This window comes from Aspergillus terreus, genomic scaffold (genome assembly GCF_000149615.1).
Source record: "Aspergillus terreus NIH2624 scaffold_5 genomic scaffold, whole genome shotgun sequence".
Lineage (NCBI taxonomy): Eukaryota > Fungi > Ascomycota > Eurotiomycetes > Eurotiales > Aspergillaceae > Aspergillus > Aspergillus terreus.
In genome coordinates, this window is record NT_165928.1 from 1750634 (window position 1) to 1770525 (window position 19892).

At 54.4% G+C, this 19892-nt stretch overlaps 8 protein-coding genes across 8 annotated transcripts; 3 read left to right on the plus strand and 5 right to left on the minus strand.

Annotated features, from left to right (window-relative positions):
- Positions 1 to 734: 734 nt before the first annotated feature.
- Positions 735 to 2258, minus strand: ATEG_04162 (CTAG/PCC1 family protein; the record flags this gene model as incomplete). Its single annotated transcript, XM_001213340.1, has 8 exons — positions 735 to 1026; positions 1095 to 1138; positions 1320 to 1329; positions 1561 to 1597; positions 1648 to 1698; positions 1753 to 1821; positions 1872 to 2018; positions 2072 to 2258. The coding sequence occupies 8 exons, from the start codon at positions 2256 to 2258 to the stop codon at positions 735 to 737; spliced, it is 837 nt and encodes a 278-aa protein (XP_001213340.1).
- Positions 2259 to 5190: 2932 nt separating this feature from the next.
- Positions 5191 to 7154, plus strand: cdcA (phosphoprotein phosphatase CDC14; the record flags this gene model as incomplete). Its single annotated transcript, XM_001213341.1, has 3 exons — positions 5191 to 5239; positions 5317 to 5851; positions 5903 to 7154. The coding sequence occupies 3 exons, from the start codon at positions 5191 to 5193 to the stop codon at positions 7152 to 7154; spliced, it is 1836 nt and encodes a 611-aa protein (XP_001213341.1).
- A 680-nt stretch (positions 7155 to 7834) lies between these two features.
- Positions 7835 to 9079, minus strand: ATEG_04164 (uncharacterized protein; the record flags this gene model as incomplete). The annotated part of the gene is made up of 1 exon (XM_001213342.1): positions 7835 to 9079. One exon carries the CDS (start codon positions 9077 to 9079, stop codon positions 7835 to 7837), a length of 1245 nt encoding a protein of 414 aa, XP_001213342.1.
- Positions 9080 to 9999: 920 nt separating this feature from the next.
- On the plus strand, positions 10000 to 10863 carry ATEG_04165 (uncharacterized protein; the record flags this gene model as incomplete). Its single annotated transcript, XM_001213343.1, has 2 exons — positions 10000 to 10402; positions 10502 to 10863. 2 exons carry the CDS (start codon positions 10000 to 10002, stop codon positions 10861 to 10863), a joined length of 765 nt encoding a protein of 254 aa, XP_001213343.1.
- Positions 10864 to 11073: 210 nt separating this feature from the next.
- ATEG_04166 (uncharacterized protein) lies at positions 11074 to 12706 on the plus strand (the record flags this gene model as incomplete). Its single annotated transcript, XM_001213344.1, has 4 exons — positions 11074 to 11346; positions 11403 to 11940; positions 12004 to 12469; positions 12544 to 12706. The coding sequence occupies 4 exons, from the start codon at positions 11074 to 11076 to the stop codon at positions 12704 to 12706; spliced, it is 1440 nt and encodes a 479-aa protein (XP_001213344.1).
- A 629-nt stretch (positions 12707 to 13335) lies between these two features.
- ATEG_04167 (uncharacterized protein) lies at positions 13336 to 15139 on the minus strand (the record flags this gene model as incomplete). Its single annotated transcript, XM_001213345.1, has 4 exons — positions 13336 to 13980; positions 14029 to 14854; positions 14906 to 15009; positions 15056 to 15139. 4 exons carry the CDS (start codon positions 15137 to 15139, stop codon positions 13336 to 13338), a joined length of 1659 nt encoding a protein of 552 aa, XP_001213345.1.
- A 1133-nt stretch (positions 15140 to 16272) lies between these two features.
- Positions 16273 to 16868, minus strand: ATEG_04168 (putative RING finger domain protein; the record flags this gene model as incomplete). Its single annotated transcript, XM_001213346.1, has 3 exons — positions 16273 to 16456; positions 16530 to 16706; positions 16762 to 16868. The coding sequence occupies 3 exons, from the start codon at positions 16866 to 16868 to the stop codon at positions 16273 to 16275; spliced, it is 468 nt and encodes a 155-aa protein (XP_001213346.1).
- Positions 16869 to 17683: 815 nt separating this feature from the next.
- On the minus strand, positions 17684 to 19436 carry ATEG_04169 (sugar porter family MFS transporter; the record flags this gene model as incomplete). The annotated part of the gene is made up of 6 exons (XM_001213347.1): positions 17684 to 17862; positions 17915 to 18075; positions 18128 to 18487; positions 18543 to 18863; positions 18915 to 19194; positions 19259 to 19436. The coding sequence occupies 6 exons, from the start codon at positions 19434 to 19436 to the stop codon at positions 17684 to 17686; spliced, it is 1479 nt and encodes a 492-aa protein (XP_001213347.1).
- Positions 19437 to 19892: the final 456 nt, after the last annotated feature.

The window sequence follows — 19892 nt, forward strand, 5'->3', positions numbered from 1 at the left end:
GATCATCGCCGCCGAGCCTGCGGTTGCATGTCATCATCGCATGCTGGTCTCTGCTGTCGGGTTTGTCATCTACCTCTTCTAGATTTCCATTCGCCCTACTGGTCCCTGGCTTCCATGGATCATCTACGCTGCTTCTACGGGTCCTGCTTACGAATGAACCGTTCCAGACGCAGAAAATATGCACGCGACGGATGGATAACGGCTGCTGCGCCTCAGGTTTGTGCTGGTGGGTCGCATATCCGCCATCGATTCCAAATCGTAAAGTCATGTGATATATCCGCCATGAGCCGATGTATTGTACATCCTCGATAGGAAACAGCCCCGGTCTGCGCCAGCCCTCTTCTTCGTACCGAATTCTAGCATCCTCTATAGTCAGACAATGGGGAAACCTTCTCCGAAGACCTCTTCCGGAACCCCGTGGTCCCGAATCCGCTCGAGATGTGAGGTTTGTAATCAGCAGGTATCCGACGCCGATCCAGGCGCCTCGGTCGTTCCATTCACTGCCCAAGCTCACAGCATCGACTCCGGTTGAATCATCTCGTCCCTCGGAGTCTTCCTTCCTTGCCGACCATGACTCGTGATCTGGCAGAACCGTCACCGCACCGCCGGTCCGTGGCCCGCCCGCGAACCGATGCGCACTACGCCTTGCGGCAGCGGCAGTATCGTACGGAGTAGATGAGGAGCGTTCGTGGATCATGTCTGTCCCCGCTCCGAACCAAGCAGTCGGGGCTGGTTCATTCCTCGTCCTGGTCCATCGTGTAATCCAGCACATCCGTGTCCAACTGCCCCATCACCTCGAGGACGACGCCCAGGCTTTCCATAAAGCCGTTCACCGCCACGCGCAGCATGCGGTTTGTCGTCGCGCGGTATGTCACCTCCAGCGTGGACTTCTCCTGCGACTCGGACGGCGTCGCGGGGAGAAGAGCGAACTCGCGTCGGACGAACGGGGAGAGTTCCTTGTCGACTGCGATGGACTCGAGGGCGGACTGGGCGAGCCGTTCTGTCAGGAGCGGAATGGTGAGGGTCCTGTGTTGGAGGGGTTAGTATAGATTTTCGCAGAGGGGTTGTGCGTGGAGGGCTGTGGGCGGGATTACAGTGTGTATGGGAACTCGGTGGCGGAGGCGTCGGTAGACATTTTCTGTGTGACGGGTTCGATACTGGATAGTATTCTGCGGGATTGTTTGGACTAGTTTAGGTCGTGCGATTTGGTGCGAGTTGACGAGAAACTGCCTGGTGCATCAACGTGGGGAGCCAGATGGGATTTATGCGCTTAGTCAGCAGGAACACACAAGAACACATAAAACTGCATATTGAATTACATGCCAGATACTATATCAAGAAGCAGATGGCTCCTACGGTACGAAGTTAAGGAATATCTTAATAAAGGGTACTGTACAACTGCTCATTCCAAGAACCAAAGCCCATAGGCTCAACGAAACAAAAGTGGTATCGCTACTCTCACTAAACCATCGGAGACTGACATGAAGCGTTCGGATCGGTTCTCAATAAGAGACGAGGTCGTGAGAGGAAGCGTAAACAGGCGTCTGGCGACGTATTTACAGGATGTTCAGGATGCCGAGGGCGGAGGTGAGGTCACCTAATCACATTAGTTCGAGACCGACTCTGTGGATTATTCTGATGACTTACCAGCCTGGACAAGGGACAGGAGGTTGGTGAGGCCGGCGGTATCGAGGACACCTTGAGGATGTTAGTACATGTCACCTTGGACAGACATATCGTGGTGTCACTCACCAGACTGGACCTGCTGGACGATGTTGCCAGAGAGGCTGCTGAGGTCGTTGCCAGCGCGGATACCGAGGGCTGGCGATTGTTAGCGGCTTCGTTTCTGTCGGATTGATGGGATCACATACATCCGGTGACGGCGTCGCCGGCCTCCGTGACAGTGCCGACAGCGCTGCCGGCAACGCCCTCGACGGGCTCGGTCAGGGAGTCGACGAGCTCACGCTTGACGACGCCAGAGGTGCACTGGCCGAGCATGCTCTTGATGTTAGTGAGCTCTAAAGGACAGTTAGATCGGGCAACGATTTATTATGGACAATGTATGACTGACCAGACTTGACCTCGGTGAGCTGGGCAACGGGGGCAGTGCCGCCGAGGACGCCACCGAGGAGAGAGTCCAGGTTTCCGAGGACACTGGTCAGCTTGTTGACGGCGGAGTCAAGAGGGACGGCGGGCAGAGCAGCCGCGGAGGCGGTGCTGGCAACAGCGAGGGCAGCGGCGATTCCAGTGAACTTCATCTTGATTGTTGGATTGTAAGGAATGACTGAAGGTTGGGGTGAAAGAGTGGACCGGTAGCAAGAGGGCCTTGGAAAAGAATGACTTGAATGAGTGTGCTTGATTGGGGAGAAAAAGAAAGATCTCGAGAACTCGGAATCATTCCTCATTATATACATGCTATCGGAGAACTCCATTCACCCCTATTCCCCGGTTCTCAATCCATTCTGAGTGCCCAGCCCGATACATGTTGATCAGGGGGCGACATGGAGGAGAGGGAGGAGAGCAGCTGCCGAGTCCTGACAGACATGCCCGGTAAGATAGTTACATTTCCCCATGGAGTAGGACGTAATAGGGATCGACATGCACGGGGATTCTCTCACTCAATCAGCCCAATTGTCTGACTGGGAAGACTGGGTCATCACCGGGACTGGACTGGCAGAGCATGACGAGACTAGTTAACTAGTAGTAGTTGCGCCAGAGACACGAGGCCGAAGCTTAAAGTAGGTAAGCTTCTGATCACTGACCCGAGTGCAATTGGGTGTTATGGCCGCTCTTTCTCCGCCCGAAAGACCGCTAGGCGCTTAGTGGATACTACCTAGGTAAGTCGAGGACTTGTTGCGGTTGAGATGGGGTAGGAAAGGTCATAGCGAACGTGATGTGCAGCGTGTCTCTTGGTAGAGATTATATCGCACTGCAACCTGTTCACGGTACGAGATCGTCCATGTTGAAACCCATGTAGGAAGACCCGGCGTTGGTATGGCGGATATCCTGGGACACAGCTGGAACAGAAGAATTCTTCCCTGTTGTCTGGTTTGAACTTCTCCCCTCTTCTCTTGCACTTTGGTGGAGTGTTGGTGCTGTCGCACGGGGTCAGTGCTATTAAACCATTGTCGATCACGGCAGAGCAGCCCATAAGAGCCGTGCCCGGCTTTGAATAAACGTCACTGGAGTCTGTTAACCCGAACCTTAAGTGACAATAGTGGTTCTTGGTCGAAGGATCGTCACTTCTTCCTTCCGCGCCACATGCATTGTGTCCAGAGGATACACGAGGTATTTCTACCAGACAGTTAGGGATAATTCCTGACCGTCTATGCATGATCACTCAACTCCCAACGGATGGTGAAGGATTTAGCTTACTCCGGAGTCCAGCATCGGAGGAACTCCTAATTTGCGGTTGTTAGCGCCCCTGTCGATCAGATCCACCGCCATTCTCGTGAAAACCACTTTTTGGGGATTAACCAGAACGGCCGGGTTTAATAACTCAACAGGCTATACCAACCCACCATACCGATCATGATTGGCACTGTGTTGCATTTCTCTCCACTGATTGCTGGTTGCGAAACATGGCCGAGGCACCAGCATGGCAGCAGATCAGAGAACACCCGTCAAATGCTGAACCGCCCGCTGAGGAGACTTCGGGGAAGAGTGATAGCCCTATCCCCGTGTTGTCATGTGGGACTATGTACGTCTCGGCGGAGAACGTCCAACGGTCATTGTAATACCAGGATACAGGAGAAATGACAGTGGAATTCTGTGTCCATCGGGGTCCGCCCCGTGCTATTGTACAGCGTATTCTGGTGCCAGGAATTTTGAGCTGGACGGCATTACTCCGGAGTAGGCTTTTTATTGTGGCCCAAGGGGCTGGCTGAAAGGTCAGGGGTGGCGCCGTTACTCCGTACAATAAGTTTCGTGCAGTCTTGTTATGAGGCATGTCTCAACACTTGGAGGACTATAGTAGGCTACACTATCGACGGGTCAGTCTGAGACAAGAAAGTGCTGTTGATAATCCCAATAGTATACTTGGATCTGATATGGGACCAACTGTGCAGGGAACTACCGAGAGTCTCCTGTATTTCGGAGTTGATGTCTGTTTCAGGAGAAAGACTGGAGATGTCCAACGGTTTTCAGGTGGAGCCAAATATGAGTCCCGTCTCCCAAAGGAAGGATTTATGGGGCATGACGAGATAAGAAGCTCTGAAGCTGCGGACAGACATTGAACTTCGCCGAGGACAGTCACGACAGTGTTCCACATACGACTGGATGGTGCTCCGGGGCAATGGACGTCACCGTCCGAGTCAGACCATGACACATACATTTTGGGGAGTCTCATGCACCATGGGCATTTCTCGTGAAAACATGGTTGCAGTCATTCACTCTCGCTTCAGAAATCTATGTGGTAAGCGGTAAGCCATGAGATGGATGAATCGGGTGTGCTAACGCGAGGTAGTACTCGAGCATTTGGCCTTTGTCACGGACAACTCGATTGATCCAGGGTGATGTTGATCAGCAGAGTCCATATACGACCCAGTCCTCACGAATGCTCTAGTTGGATGGAGTGACAGGTACTCTGCAAAACCGCAGCAACCACCACACCACGTGACCAAACAAACAAGAGCCGGTGTTTGCATGGTTTGCCTGTGGGGGAGAGCTTGCTGACATCAGCAATGTTGTGTTGGTGCCTGAGGACGCTTGGCGTTGTCCTGTCAACGGCGGGCACTAAGCCGCATCGGGCGCATCACAACATAACAGCAGCCACTGAGCGTGCATCGCCGGAGCCAAAACGGTCTCCTCGAGCTCTTCATCCTTCTCTCGTGCGCTTTTCCTCTCCCAACTCTTTGCTCCTCTTCTCTTCCCCTCATCACCTCACGTCTCCCCGGACTGTTCTTTATATTCTCACTCTCACTCCTAACTCGCCTCGTGGCCTCCGTGTTTTTATCCTTACTCGGTTTGCAGGCGCGGGTGATCAGTCCGGTCAACAATTTTGGGAGCATCAACAAGTCACTGGCAGACCATGTTTGTTTAGATTGCCCTGACTGCTTTTGACTTATCCTCTCTGTTATTCCAGCCGCAAACTATACCTTGCGGCGATATCATTTGGAGGAATCATACAGACCTTCCTGTGTCCTGCGCCCCTGACGGATTGTTGATTATTGTTGGAACCTCGCAAGCAAAATGGCTGGAAATATTGGCGGCTATGGGCAGGTGATTGAGTACATCCAAGGTTCGTGATACTTGCGAGATCTTGCTTATTCTCACGTCGGAGGGTGCTGGTGCTGTTGACTAACCGTTTAAACACAGATCGTCTCTACCTCGCCTCTTACGACAACCCTCCGGACGCAAGAACCCCATTCCCATACCCAGTGGAGCAGCCCAAGTCTCCTAGCAAGCGTTCTGCGCGATCCCAGCAGAGCTCTCCCAGCAAGCGACGGAGCCCCGTATACTTTACCGTGGATGACACCCTTTTGTATAATTCTTTCCATGCGGATTTTGGTCCTCTGCACATTGGTCATCTCTACCGCTTTGCGGTCCATTTCCATGAGATTCTCGGAGACCCCGCAAACAGCGATCGCCCGGTCGTGTTCTACTCTCGGACGGACGCGCGGAGTCGGGCAAACGCAGCGTGCCTCGTCGCGTGCTACATGGTCCTGATTCAATCATGGCCCCCGCATCTGGCCCTTGCGCCTATTGCGCAGGCTGATCCACCTTATATGCCTTTCCGCGACGCCGGATACAGTCAGGCTGATTACATCCTGAACATCCAGGATGTTGTGTATGGTGTGTGGAAGGCCAAGGAGCAGTCTCTGTGCGGGTTAAGAGACTTCAGTCTGGAAGAGTAAGTCCTGTCCAATCTGAAAGGTGAACCCTTGACTGACAAGTCGCTCAGTTATGAGAAGTTTGAGCGTGTCGACATGGGCGATTTCAACTGGATCACTCCCGATTTCATCGCCTTTGCCTCGCCTCAGCACGAGCCGATTGCCCCGATTCCACAAAACACCCCCGAATATGATGCCTTGCCTGCCACGGTATCCGAAGTCCTCTCCTCCAGACTCCCTCTTCCTTTCAAGAATGTGTTGGCCCACTTTTCGTCCCGTAAGGTTGGGCTCGTTGTGCGCTTGAACTCGGAACTCTACTCTCCATCCTACTTCACGGCCCTAGGAATCAACCATGTGGATATGATATTTGAAGATGGCACATGCCCCCCGTTGCCTCTGGTGCGGCGCTTCATCAAGATGGCGCACGAGATGATCACGGTGAAACGCCGGGGGATCGCTGTCCATTGCAAGGCAGGATTGGGACGCACAGGCTGCTTGATCGGCGCATACTTGATCTACCGCTATGGCTTCACTGCCAACGAGATCATTGCCTTCATGCGATTCATGCGACCGGGCATGGTGGTCGGGCCTCAACAGCACTGGTTGCATCTCAACCAAGGCTCCTTCCGGGAGTGGTGGTTTGAAGACACTATGAAGGAGAAGCTTGCGGCTCAGATGCAGGCGACTCCCATCACGCCTGCCAGGCAATCTACCAGACAACGTGCAAACAATGGGCCAGTTGCCACCCCTCCGAACAATAGCCACTCTAAGCGCGCCGCGCTGGGAGAGATCGACCACAATGAGGGCGCTGGCGTTCCGTGCGAGGAGAACCTTCCGGCGCCAACACCTGGACAGCCTCGAAAATCCCACAGAAAAGACTCTCGCCATCATCCCTATGCTCGCACGACTTCTGGTAGCCTTGTTGTCGACAAGGATGGACATAAGAATGGGGAGCAACGGGGTCATCGACTGAGCAACGACAGCAGTGAGAGTGAAGAAGAAATTCAACTTCGCATGCTGGCGAAACGTTCCTCCAAGTCTCCTGTGGCCTCGCCGGGCCAGCGTTCTGTCAGTTACTCGGCGACCCTGACTGCCAGCTACACTTTGAACGACGATATCCACGAAGATCGCGAGAACTGGGGTGACTCGGGCTATGCTGCACCGAAGACACCTGTCAGCACCAAGAGTGGGAGCGGGGCGATTTCGGTGACCAAGGTTCGGTCAAGTCCTCGCCGGGTGACGGACAGCAGAAGCGAAACCAGGGGCATCCGCAAGCCTAGCGGCCGAGTTGGCAGTGCAGGAAGCCCGACTAGGGTGAAATGATGAACTCGCCGTCTTCTTTTGTCCCTGCGTATGATTCATCTTGATATCCTTCTCGCGTTCCAGTTCCCTTCTCGCATTGCTTTGCTTGTCTTGACAACCGGCTGCATGGATTGACCGTCCCTGGCTCCAGTTTCTCGATCTATTCGCATTTTCTAATGATTCCGTTAATCTTTGCTGTGGGTGTTGTTCTGGTTTCGGTGGAAAACTGCTGGGTTTGGTTATGTGTGTTAGGCGTACGGTTGCTGTTGATCGTTGAGCGATCTAGATGTTGGCATTGAGTGCATACGGTCTTCTGACTGACACGGATGCTTGTAATGTTGGCTAGCTTGTTACCAGTCAGGAGCCGAGTGATGATGCTATGTACTGTTGATTGACTTGTTGACTTGTCCTGTACGTATATGATCTACGTCGGCATGACAATTGGTATGACTTTCCTCCATTAGTATATAGAAGTAAACGGTTAAGGTAATCGTAGTGCCTCGTTCCACCGAGGCTGCAGTGCCTTACAGACTGCTCTTGGTGGTGGCCGTTGGTATTTGTCGACATCAATCGTTGGGGCATCTGCTTGTGTGGACTTGATGAGCCTCGGCACGCTTCCGTGGACCGAACGGCAGGAGTTGCGCAGCAACTAACGTAGTGAGACAACAGTCCCATTCACGTCTTCAGTCTAGATTTACGTTTCAGCGCAAAGGGAGTATTGTACCCGATAAATGGGGTTCCGGGTCAGCGTCCGCGTATGCGCTGGGAGCTGAGTTGCCAATGACAATCTCAAACGCTTCCATGCCCATAGAAGACGCCACCATATCCAGCCACCTGTCCACGGGGGCGAGTTGCTCCCGTTTGTCGGGCTGCAGCTTGGACACCAGACGAAACGGCACTACCCTTGACGGAAGGGCAGTCAATCCGTCGCCCAGAGAGCCCGGACTGGACGGCAAACTGGATGCGGACTGCGGACTCGCCCCATCGGGCACTACCAGATGCACCATCTCTTGACAGATGACGGAGAGATTGTGCTGGAGGAGGCCCAAGATGCGGAAACACACGTCAGTTGCGCGGATGAGGCCGTTCGCAAACTCCTCCGGAAACGACAAGGGGATGGGACCGATGAACGATGCGGTCTGGCCGGGTGCGGCGTGGGTGCGCGCAGCGATAGAAACCTGCAGCTCGCGGGTCAGGGCGCGGATGGCGTGGTCACAGCGATGGAGGCGCATTTCCAGCGCGCGAATGGCGGGCATGTCCTCGCGGGCGGCCGCGAGGGTGAGGCGACGCACGCGGGACACCAGGCCCGGCAGCTGGACGACCTCCATGAAGAGGCGGTCGGAGACGTCGATGACGGCAGAGATCTGCGGGGTGACGCGACGGTCGACCATGTCCTGGCAGCGGATCTCGTCAATGAGGCGCTGCCATTCGGGGGTCTCGAAGAGACACGGCTGGCCGTGGATGAAGGCCTCGGCGACGAGGAAACTGCGGAAGGAGAGGTACAGGCAACGGTCGAAGCCGGTGAGGTGGGCGCGGGCGCCGCGCAGGGACATGAGCAGGGCGGCGCCGCGGGCGTGGCGGGCCCACGAGTGCTGGTCTGTCCGGAGGTAGGTCTCGAACAGGCTGAGGAGGATGGAGGTGCTGACGGCGACGCGGGAGGCGAGCTGCGTGCTCCCGGCATTGCTGTGGATGATGGCGCCGAAGGCGGCGAGGGCCTTGCCGTAGATCTCGCGGCTGGACCTTTGGAGCTTGTCGTCGTTGTGCGAGCGGCCAAGGAAGACGGAGGTGATGCCGCACACAGCGCCGTCGAGCGCAGGGTTTTGGCCCAGAGTGTCGGCGACGTAGACGGTCCAGGGGACGTGGACGCGGTACCGGTTCAGGCCAAACCAGCGGGGGAAGGCCGTGAGGACGAAGACGCGGAAGAGCTCAGGCTGCTGCTTGGTCATGGATTTGGAGACCAGCGAGGGTGCGACGCGCTCGTCGATGGAGTTTCGAGGGTGTGTGGTGCTGGTGCTGTATCGCTTCTTCAACGCGGGGCCTTCGTCCAGGAATTTACGGGTGCGTGCATAGCCCGGACAGGGGACGCGGTGCTTTTGACATTGGGAACAGGATGGGCGTAGTGTATCGCACTTGAAGTTGGGGATGGAGGATCAGTCATTCTTGCATGGCGAGAGGTGCGCGTGTCGCATGGTGGTGAGAAGCCAAACCTTGACGCGGCGCTGGATGCACGTCTGGCATCCGGTGCTTCGGGGGACGCCGACCATCCTAGCGAGTTGAGTCGCATTCCTCCGTTGATGGGGAGAGGAAGAGGAAGAGCGGAGGAGGTGTTTGTTGGGATGGTTAATACATGGTGTAGAGGTGTAGAGGTGTAGAGATGGAGGATAACGAAGAACTTAGGTAGAGAGAAGATGAGCCCTAAATTCCACGCGCCGATTAAAGTTGGACGACTGTTTCTGATTAGGAAGGTGCAGATGCCCAAGTAGGAAGTCGATGGGCATACGACAAGACGCCAATTAACGCCAATTAATAACAGCAATCAGATTAATCTTAATGTCGGCGTCTGTCCGACAGCCAAGCGTTCTTCCATGGGTCCGACGCCCTAGTGTAAGACATGGGCCCTAATGTTTACTTGTGATCGTCTACTCCGTACTCTGTACTCCCTTCACTATGGGCGCCAGCTGGTCATCGCGCCCCAGATCCTGCAAGGCAATCGACATACCCTCGCCTGTACGGCCATGCGGTGCCCTCCGTCTGTGCTACCCGCCCCGACGACTGTTACACCGATCTCTAAGAGGAGACGTACTTTGTGCAGCATCAAAACCAGGAATGCATCGTGGCCTTTCAATGCCAGACTGACGACCCATTGATGTACATCGCCGGATCGTCAAGCGAGTTGGAACCCCCCAGACTCTTGCAACTGCCGCTAGAACACCGCAAGAGTAGATATCTCGGCCGTCTCCCTCTCGGTTATCTACTGGAAAAGCTGGATCCTGGCCCGCTGACCGGGACCAATCTGCCGCCACTGACGACCTTTTCTTCTGACGGCAGAGAGCCCCTGCTCTTGCTCTTCTACCGCTGGGCGCTTCAGTCGCTCTTCCTCTTGGCCTTCCTGCATGAACAGGGGGGCTACCTGATGGATTTTAGCTCCAGTACGATCTGGGTCAGAAAGGATCTCTTCATTGCTCTATCTGGATTTGTGAATGCCACGATTCCTACAGATGAATGGCCCTACTCTCCTGATGGGACTCCATATGAAGCCGAAATCTATTGTACTAATGTGACCAGTGGACATCCCACACTCGACCCCAAGATTGATCTATCCGACTGGGCTACCTTTGTGTGGAGATGTATGAGAAATGACCTAGCAGCACATGACCCGACCGTTGACGGGGTGAAGGCGTGGGCTCTGCCGACAGATCCATTGGACCCAACGGAGAAGCCAGGGGAGCAGGTGAATCCATGGGAATTCCACCAGGAACGGCTGAAGGAGGCCAAGCTGCAGCTATTAGAAGAGGAGCGATTGGGTCCGATCCTACTCAAGGCCTGGAAGGGAGAGTATGAAAATGCTCGGGAGATCCTGCAGGAGGTGCGATTCTATCCCGAGAAGATTGGGGTTCGGATGGAAGGGGAAGATGAGGTCCTTCCGGACGATGGGCGCAATTGGGAGGATATCTTCACGGTTCTGAGGGAAGATGGCGTCCGCTGGAGTCGAGAGATTCAATACCTATGACACCAGGTGAATCTGGGCCATCACCCAGTGACTAGGCGATAGACGCCTTGTCTCATGCTAATGGTTTGGTCACATTGAATGCGACAATATCAGCTCTCGGGGGCGGCAGCCGAGCCCCGTCGCACCCCAGTCAACGAAACACTATATAAAGCCGCAGAGAGACCTTGCGCCACTTAGGCTGGCCTAACATCATCTTCTTCACGTTTTGCCATGGCGACTTCCTCTAGCGAACATATTGACCCAGACGTGGAAAAGGGCCCGAAGCAAGAGTCGCTGGTAGAATGGGATGGCCCCGGTGATCCAAACAACCCACATAACTGGACTCCCAGATTCAAGTGGTTCGTGAGCGCAGTGCTGGTAACCCTGCCTCTGATTGTCAATATCGGAAGTAGTGTCATGAGTGGAACGCTTCGCTCGCTGGAGGCTGAATTCCATATCGGCCCTGAGGTCGCTGTCCTGTCCACCACTACCATGTTCCTAATTGTAAGAAGAAACTCCCATCTCCCCAGCCATATCTGACTATCGCCCGAATGCTATAGGGCTTCGTTTGCGGTCCGTTGATATTCGGGCCTCTATCGGAAAAGTACGGTCGACGATGGCCTATTCTCAGCGGCGTGATTCTCTTCGCGACATTTTCCATCCCCGTCGCAGTCGCCCAAAACTTCTACACCATCCTAGTTTGTCGGCTGCTGAGCGGCGCATTCGGGGCCTCTTCAATGGCCGTCACGGGAGGTGCGCTGACTGATGTGTGGAATTTGGCCGTGAGCCGTGGCATAGCGTTGGATGCGTTTGTGGCCACGGCCTTTATAGGGCCGGTGATCGGTCCCATCATCGGGAACTTTATCACCACCAGCTACTTAGGCTGGCGGTGGACTATGTGGGTGACGCTGATTGTGGCCTACGCTTTCTCCGTCATTGCTTTTATCGCACTGCCTGAGACGTACGGGCCTGTGCTGTTGACCGAGAAGGCGGCGAGGTTACGCTTCGAGACGAAGAACTGGGCACTGCACAGTAAGGTGGAAGAGGAGCGCACGACGGTGAAGTCTTTTGCCCGGAACTATCTCGTCCGCCCTTGGGGTGTGTTGTGTCCCTGCAAGACATGGCGGAAAACCGCAAGCTGACTTCGAGTTTCTGATGTAGTGTTACTTGCCACAGAGCCGATCATGATGCTCGTCACGCTATACATGAGCTTCCTCTACGGACTCTTATTCCTCTTCTTTGAGGGCTTCCCTACATCGTTCGTGGAGGGAAGAAGATGGGCGCCGCAGATCGGTTCTCTCGCGTTCGTGAGCCTCCTCGTGGGCGTTCTTATCGGTCTCTCCGGAATGGTGTGGTGGTCCTTGACCGTGTTCGCGCGCCAGATCAACTCGACACCGGACAAGATCGTGCCGGAGCGTCGATTACCTCCTATGATGGCCGGTGCCGTCGGCCTCCCTATTGGGCTTTTCTGGTTTGCCTGGACGAGTAACCCCGGCATCCACTGGGCCGCAGAGATCATCGCCCCGGCCCTAGTCTCGGCATCCATGTTTGCCATTTTCATCTCCGGGCTGAAGTACATCGTCGATGTGTACCTGATCTACGCCAACAGCGCCATCTCCGCGAACACGTTTGTGCGGAGCTGTTTTGGTACATGCCCTACATTCTCCTTGGTACACATACAGTATACTGACGGATAAGCAGGTGCCGGGTTTCCTCTGTTCGCAGGCGCCATGTACCACCGGTTGGGCTTCGCATGGGCAACAAGTCTACTGGCGTTTTTGGCGGTGGGATTGGCGCCGGTGCCGGTAGTCTTTTACGTTTTTGGCCATCGGATTCGCCTCTGGTCGAAAAGGTCGGCAAATAAGGGCTAGCCGAAGCCACGGCGTCGTGGTGGTACCGACCTCCCACCGTGCGCACTGAAGACTAGGGGTGGCATTTGAAGACAAACGCTGAAATCAAGATACATTGCACGAGCGATGGCTTAACTGAGCTAGGTCCCTGAAAGCAGACTCTCAAAAAGCTCAGAAGCAAAGTAGTAGTCAGATGAATCAAATGTCTCGTAAGCTTCTACCGTATCATGCTGCGTAGTCTCCCCTAGGCCGGTGCATGAAGAAGCCAGTCCACGAACATCAGAGGTCAGCATGTCGCAACCACCCCCTTGATCAGTACTGGAGGGCGTCATTAGCGATTGTGCTGAATGGGAGTATGCGACCCCATCTTGGACCATGCGCATGAGGTCTGTACACCAAGACACTCCCTGGTACAGCTTTGCTGCGTAGGCTCCTGGGAAATCGGCGCATCTCAAAGTGCCCAAGTGTTGCCGGATATTGTCTAACAGAGCAACGGTTGATGGGGAGTCGTCACCGCGCCCTGTCAACAGGCGCACGCAAAGGTCGTGGAATGCAACGAGAGGGTAGTTCTGAAACATCCTAAGCGATCATTACCAGTCTGTATCGTCGCAATACGCGCGTCCGCACAGAACAGAGAAAATGCTTACCGACGGAGGACAAGACAGCTGTCCGGGCTCACGGGCTCCTGGACGACATCCGTGACGGATCGAAGGGCCGAAAGGGCATGATCTCGCGTTGTCTGCCACCCGTCTGCGGACACATCGCACCGATTGATCAGGACTTTGCTGACGTGGTAGCAGTATTTTGCTTCCATCTGCATCAGGGATACGCCTAGGGTGTTGTTCGAAGACGAGGACTTCAACAGAACTTGGTGCTGTTGCTCCCACTCATTGCACACACGGTCCAAAGCGCGAACTTGATCCCGCCGCTGCTCGGAGCTCGATCGGATAGCGCGTGCGGAGTACAGGCCCAGGTAAATATCCTCCCACAGGCTCATGAGCTGCAGCGAGGCGGCGTGTAACCGATCCGTTGGCGCGGTGCCCACCTCGGCCAACGGGGGCTGGAAGTCCGAGTCAAACAGATACATATCCGGCGCCTGCCCGCTGAGAAACACCCGCTGCTTATCCAGCGCGTAGAGGATCCAGAATAGTCGCTGTCGCGTTTGTGCGGTTTGTTCGTTCATGCCGCTGACGGATCGGCTGAGGCCCATGGTGCGCGCCAGCGCACAGGCGGCACGGCACACTTTTTCGTAGACAGAGCTGAGGAAGAATTCTCGAGCAACGAGGGTCTGCGGGCGGTTAGTGATAGAGGAGCGATGTTAGGTACAGTCGCTCACCAGTGTGATGAAGGCTTGGATATTGACCAGTGTTGGTTGGGACAGCGCATCTAGGTTGGCTAGAGCACGACGGCAGTTCACTATGCTGGTTGATATGGCATCATGTGTCTTTTCACTGGAGTGCGTCTTGAAGCCCGCTCGCTGGCCTACCAAGGAGTCAAGATTCGACGTTAGCAATATGATGCCATGGAAGCAGACAGCCCAAGCCGGATTCCGGTCCGCGCTGTCAGCCCGATAGCATGTTTCGATGGAGGCGTAGATAGAGCTCGCCTCAAACACCGGCATATGAACATTGATGTGGCTCAAATAGCGATCCAACAGCGAATACAAGAACTCCTGCATCGGGTACGAAATGGGTAGCTGGTCACTGGTAATAGGTGGTTCCGTGCATCTTTGCCGGAAAGGAAATGTTTCGTAGTGACACGCAAGAGACTGTCCCAGGGAAGGATTCTGCCCTGCCGCTGCTAGCGGTCCTTGCAGCAGCAGAGTCTTTGTATGGCCCGTTTCCAGCTTCCCAAGAGCTGCACCGAGCAGCTTGTGGGAAGCCCGGAAGAGACATAACGCAGCTGGATACGCATGGAGTTGTTCGCCATCGCCGTTTGTCACGAGTACATTCCTGGCTGTGGCGTCGCTAGAGCCTCCCTCAACGGTAATTGCACCGTCTGCTGGCGGTGAGGACGGTTTATCGTGGCCATCGTCCGCTGTTGACGACGCAAACAGAGACCATGGCGCTGTGCGCGTCAAAGATTCAACTTGCTGTGAGAGCCGCGCTAGGGATCGATCTATATCATTCAGCCTCTCGGCTACGGACGAGAAATCGCGGAGGCTGGTCAGTCAGTCAGTCAGGTTCTTCCATGCTAATGCTGCCGGGTCTTACAGTTGCTTGGCCGGGTTGGTTCTCTTGAAGGACGCAGAGAAGTCACACGGAGTTTTGGCCCGACGACACGATGAACATTCGGGCTTGGCCCTGTCGCAGCGGATCTGCCCAGTAATTAGATGCGAGTCCGTCTTGGGAGGGAAGACTGACCTTTCGCGAGCGACACTTGTTACAGGCTGGCGTGGGGTCAGGCGGGGGACTCGACCGCCGTCGTTTTCGATTACTGTCCTGCATCACGTAGATTGAATTGACGATGGATAGCAGTGTTTCTGGGTTGATTATTCAAGCAAGAGAATGACTCGTCCACTCGATGAGGTTGGTTGGTGATCGGTGCGGGTGCTCGGTCCTCGGCTGCCGTACACCGAAGGAACCAAATCGGACCACAGGTATCTTAGTGTCGAGGACTCGAGGAAGGAGCCAAAGAGAGTGGAGTGGATGATCAAGAGATGGGCGATTGATTCGTTGAGCGCTCACTAAGCCTTAGTAGGTGATAAGAACACTCAGTGAGCAACGTAGAGCGACCAAGGTACATATATGACTGACTCCCATGCATATTGATAGTTCGCGTTATTGACAAGACTCCTGCACTTCCAGATGGGCAGTCATCACGTACCGTTTTGCGGGCACATGACTTGCAACCAGCTGGCAGACGATGTCGCTAAATCCCAGAGAGCGCAGAAACTCCGCGCCAATTGTTTCATGGTCCATGCGTCCGACATTCTCTGAGCTGTCTTTGAGGCTCATCCGCACTTCTTTTGTCGAGTCCAGTGGGATGATTTGTCCGATGTCGTGTAGAAGGGCTGCAATCACGAGCTCACTTCCAGCCTAGGCCAGTTAGCTACCTTTATGTTGCATATTGCGATAAGTGATTCAGGAACGTACCTGACTTTTGGGCTTGGTTGGCAACTTGGAGAGAGTGCTTCAGCTGGCTGATTGCTTCGCCGAGCTTTAAGGCATTTTTGGTAGAGGATAGGGTTGATGTCAGTCACTATGGGGAGGGGAAGGGGGAGTTTAGTATAGATCTATGCTTTGTAGAATGAGGTAGACACGTAGGTGTTCAAGTATGAGGTACTAGGTATATAGCATTAACTAGACAATGACAAAGTCTATACCTGGGAAGTATGCATCGCCAGGGCTGCTTGATCGCTGAATCCAGAGCAGAAACACCACAACCTCCTAGAAAGTGGCAAGAACAAACCGCTGTACTCGACAAAGCATCGTTGAAACATTCCACCCCTTGACCACGCGAAACAAATGTCGCAGTCGAGGGCGAGGGCACAAGATTCACGAAGCGATGTAACAGCAAACCCAAACCCCAACTCCTGTACAATCACACAAACATAAAACATAACATAACATAACATCAGTCATACCATCCATACAAAGTCGTTACTCGGATGCGATTCTTGGATATAGTAGGCCCGATGACAGAGCGGACAGTTGAAGTGGTCCTGGAGGTACCACTTTTCGAGGCATTCCTTGTGGAAAACGTGCAGGCATTTGAGTTCGTGAATTTCCTGGGCGCGGAGGACGGATTCGAGACAGACGACGCTGGTGTCGGTGTCAGTATACATGGATCGTAGCGCATCGCGAAAATGAAAACATAAAAGAAAGACAACCATACCAGATAAATTGCCCGTCGGCCCCTTCGGACGGCAGAAGCGGCCCCTTGGCTCTCGACCACCATTCTTCGAGGGTGCGCGTGGGCGACACGGCATCCAGCTTGCGCAGTTTGTCGCTGGGATCGCGCTTCCGCTTGCAGTTGGGACGGCGCTCGCGGCGGTTGATGAAGACGGTTAATCTGGAGGGGGTTAGATGGGGAACAGGGACTCGCGATCGTGCGGAAGGAAACTCACAGGAGACACATGATGATTAGACTGACCACGCCGAGCCCGATGCCCAGGACAATGGCCAGGTGGTGCTTCCCGCTGAAGTTCTGGTCGTTCTCCGACGACAACCCCATATTCCACGTCGCTAGGACGATGGGAGGTCGCCGGGCGGGCGGTATGGCAGAGGGGATGGGTGGAGGGAGAAGTGGAAGAAGGTAAAGGGAGGAAGAGGATAGGAAAGGTATGCGATGGGGATGTAGATAAGATGTGACGACAGAAGCACAAGCTACCCCTCACCCCATGGGGGTCTGGGCGAATGAAGGACTCGGGTTCGCGTGACGGGTGGGGAGAGGGGGAAAAAACGATAGAAGAGACGATCAGGCCATCATATCGTCATCTTATAGTTAAGTTACTCCTACCAAGGAACCCTCTATCCTGCAAAGTAAGACTCCCGTTGAGAACCCCAAGACAAACCACCAACCGACTCGACAACAGGTATTGTGAAAGAAGATCGACGCATTCATCCCGCTCGGGGAGCGACAGTGCATGCGCGAATCCTTCCCTCGACTAACTAACTGACTTCCTTGGCGCATGGACAAGGGAATGGATGATCAGACCACTCGCAATCGTCAGACTCTGGACAAAACCCCTCTGATCTCCTGGAACCAGGCGCCTGGAGAGCCTTCCGTGCAAACCATCTGCGGCTTGACGAACTCTAAGCGGGAACAACACAGCGGTCATGTGAAATCGTCCTTGCTTTAGTGCTTCAGAGTGGTGCAAGCATGCATGACGGCTGCATGTACGACGATCATCAGTGAGGGGACAGACCGCGTTACGGAGTACCATCATATCTACCCCTACGTACACCGCTAAGCTCGGTCGTCAGAATTCATGTCTCATCTAGCATCCTATCTACGAGTTATGCGAGGATTTCACTCCAACAAATCATTCACACTCCAGTGTGCTCGATGTTCGTCGCCGACCCCTGCGTCTCCTCCTGTTTCTCGTTCACCTGCTCCGGCAAAGTACCCAGAGCCCGTCCTCCGAAGAGCAGATCGATCTCTTCAAGAGACTTTTGCTTCGTTTCGACAAAGAGAAAGTAAATGGTGGGGAAGGTGACCAGCAGATCTAGAGCAGTCTCGGGTTAGACACATCCACACCACATTGGAACGGAACGTACTGAAGGCGGCAAAAACAAAGTTGAACTTCCATCCGATGCTGCCCAGGGCAATCGGCGACACCTGCGCCCACAACGTACTGACAGCCCAGTTGCCAACGCCCGTCGCAAAGGCGTTGCCGGTACCTCGGATCTGCATCGGCATGACTTCGGCCATGTACGTCCTACATCCCACGTCAATAATCCGGCATAGAGCTACAACCGCAGAATACTCACCAGCTGCATGGTCCAAACGACAAGGAGAAGATGACCGTGACGCAGAAGATGAAGAAGACACCTCCGATACTGTAGCCATGCTTGGTTCCGTCCACGTTCTGGGAGTTTAGAGCCGCTTGGCAAACCAGTACAATGCCAATAGCTACCGCCCCGAACATCATCGGCTTGCGGCGTCCCACTCGATCGGACAAGAAGATGATGAAAATCAAGTTCGTCAGGGGTCCAACACAATTGTAGATACCCGTCACCAGGATGTTCCGCCCTCCCGTAATGCCAAGTGAGTTGTACATGATGGTTTGATAGTAGTTGATGACATTGATGTTGGTCATCTGGGTGAAGACCTGGACGAGAGTACCGTGTCTAGAATAGTCAAGTCAGTAACCTGAGCGATGAAAGTGCCGGGTGGGAGACGTACAGCAACCGCATCCGCCATTGGGGAACCTTGAACATAATGGCCCAGCCCGGAGCCGTGATGGCTTTCTCTGCCTCAATCGTTGATTTGATCTCGTTATATTCCGAGTTGATCCACTCCTCATTTGTCCCGTCATAGTGTAACCTCCGGAGGACCTTTTGCGCTTCTTCGTAGCGCTCCTTCTCCACCAAGTAACGCGGCGACTCCGGGAAGAAGAACATTCCAATGACGAGGAGCAGCGCAGGAACGGTCTGGAACGCCAGAGGGAAGCGCCATTGGAATTCACTGGTGACAGGGGCATGGAGCGAGCCGAATCCAACCCAGCTAGCCCATGGTCAGTCTCGCCGTCAGTACAAAAAAGGGTGAGGAACATACGTGCTGACAATAAATCCAATACCGATCATCTGCTGAGCTAGACCGATAATGAAACCACGGTACTTTGGATGAGCCAGCTCGGCTTGATAGACGGGGACCGACATGGACATGAGACCCACGGCCCACCCGGCCAGAATTCGACCAACTAAGATCATAGCAAGATTTTTCGCCGCAGCCTGTAGAATAGCACCAACGAGGCAAATTACGGCACCCATCTGAATGGTGAATTTACGACCAAATCGGTCCATGGTCAGACCTCCCTGGAGGGCCCCAATGGCAGCTGAAGGTTGTCTATCAGCGAGATACGGCCAAGCATAGTATAAAAGAAAGGGGGAAAGGCTTACCACCGCCAGAGAACGTGCTGTTGATAGCCCCGACAATAGCAGATGTCTGCGTAGTGTTGAAGTAGGCGAGGAAGTTTTTCGACTCGATCACATCGGTCATGACACCACTGTCGTACCCAAACAGGAACGAGCCAGTTGCCGCAAATGCGGCGATTGCAATAGCGTAGACCCGACCCATCTTGAATGGCAGAGCGCTATATTACCCTCAAGCGACAGGCCCGCAACCACTGACCAGGGGTAGGAAATTCGTAGGATAAGAAAGACGGGGTAGACAAGGAGAGGGGAGAAACGAAAACCGGGGAAATACCGGCGGGGCACGACATTGTCTATATAGATTGGGATCTACCATATTATCCAAACGAAGCTTGTCGAGGATGAGGATCAAGACGCCGCCATGGCTTGACCCCGGTCAAGAGAGATGGACTGACCGGTGGGCGGAAGAGCGAATAGATGGCGGGGGAGAGAGGAATGACTGGGATGAAAATCCGGGGCGCACGGCGGAGCCGACGCTACGTCTCGCGCCGTCGACTTTTTGGCCACCCGCAAAGCCCGTTATTGGTGCAAAGACATGTTCGGGACGAATCTGGGCGGCCAGTCTCATTTCGCTGTCTCCCGATCTGATTGCAGGACGAGA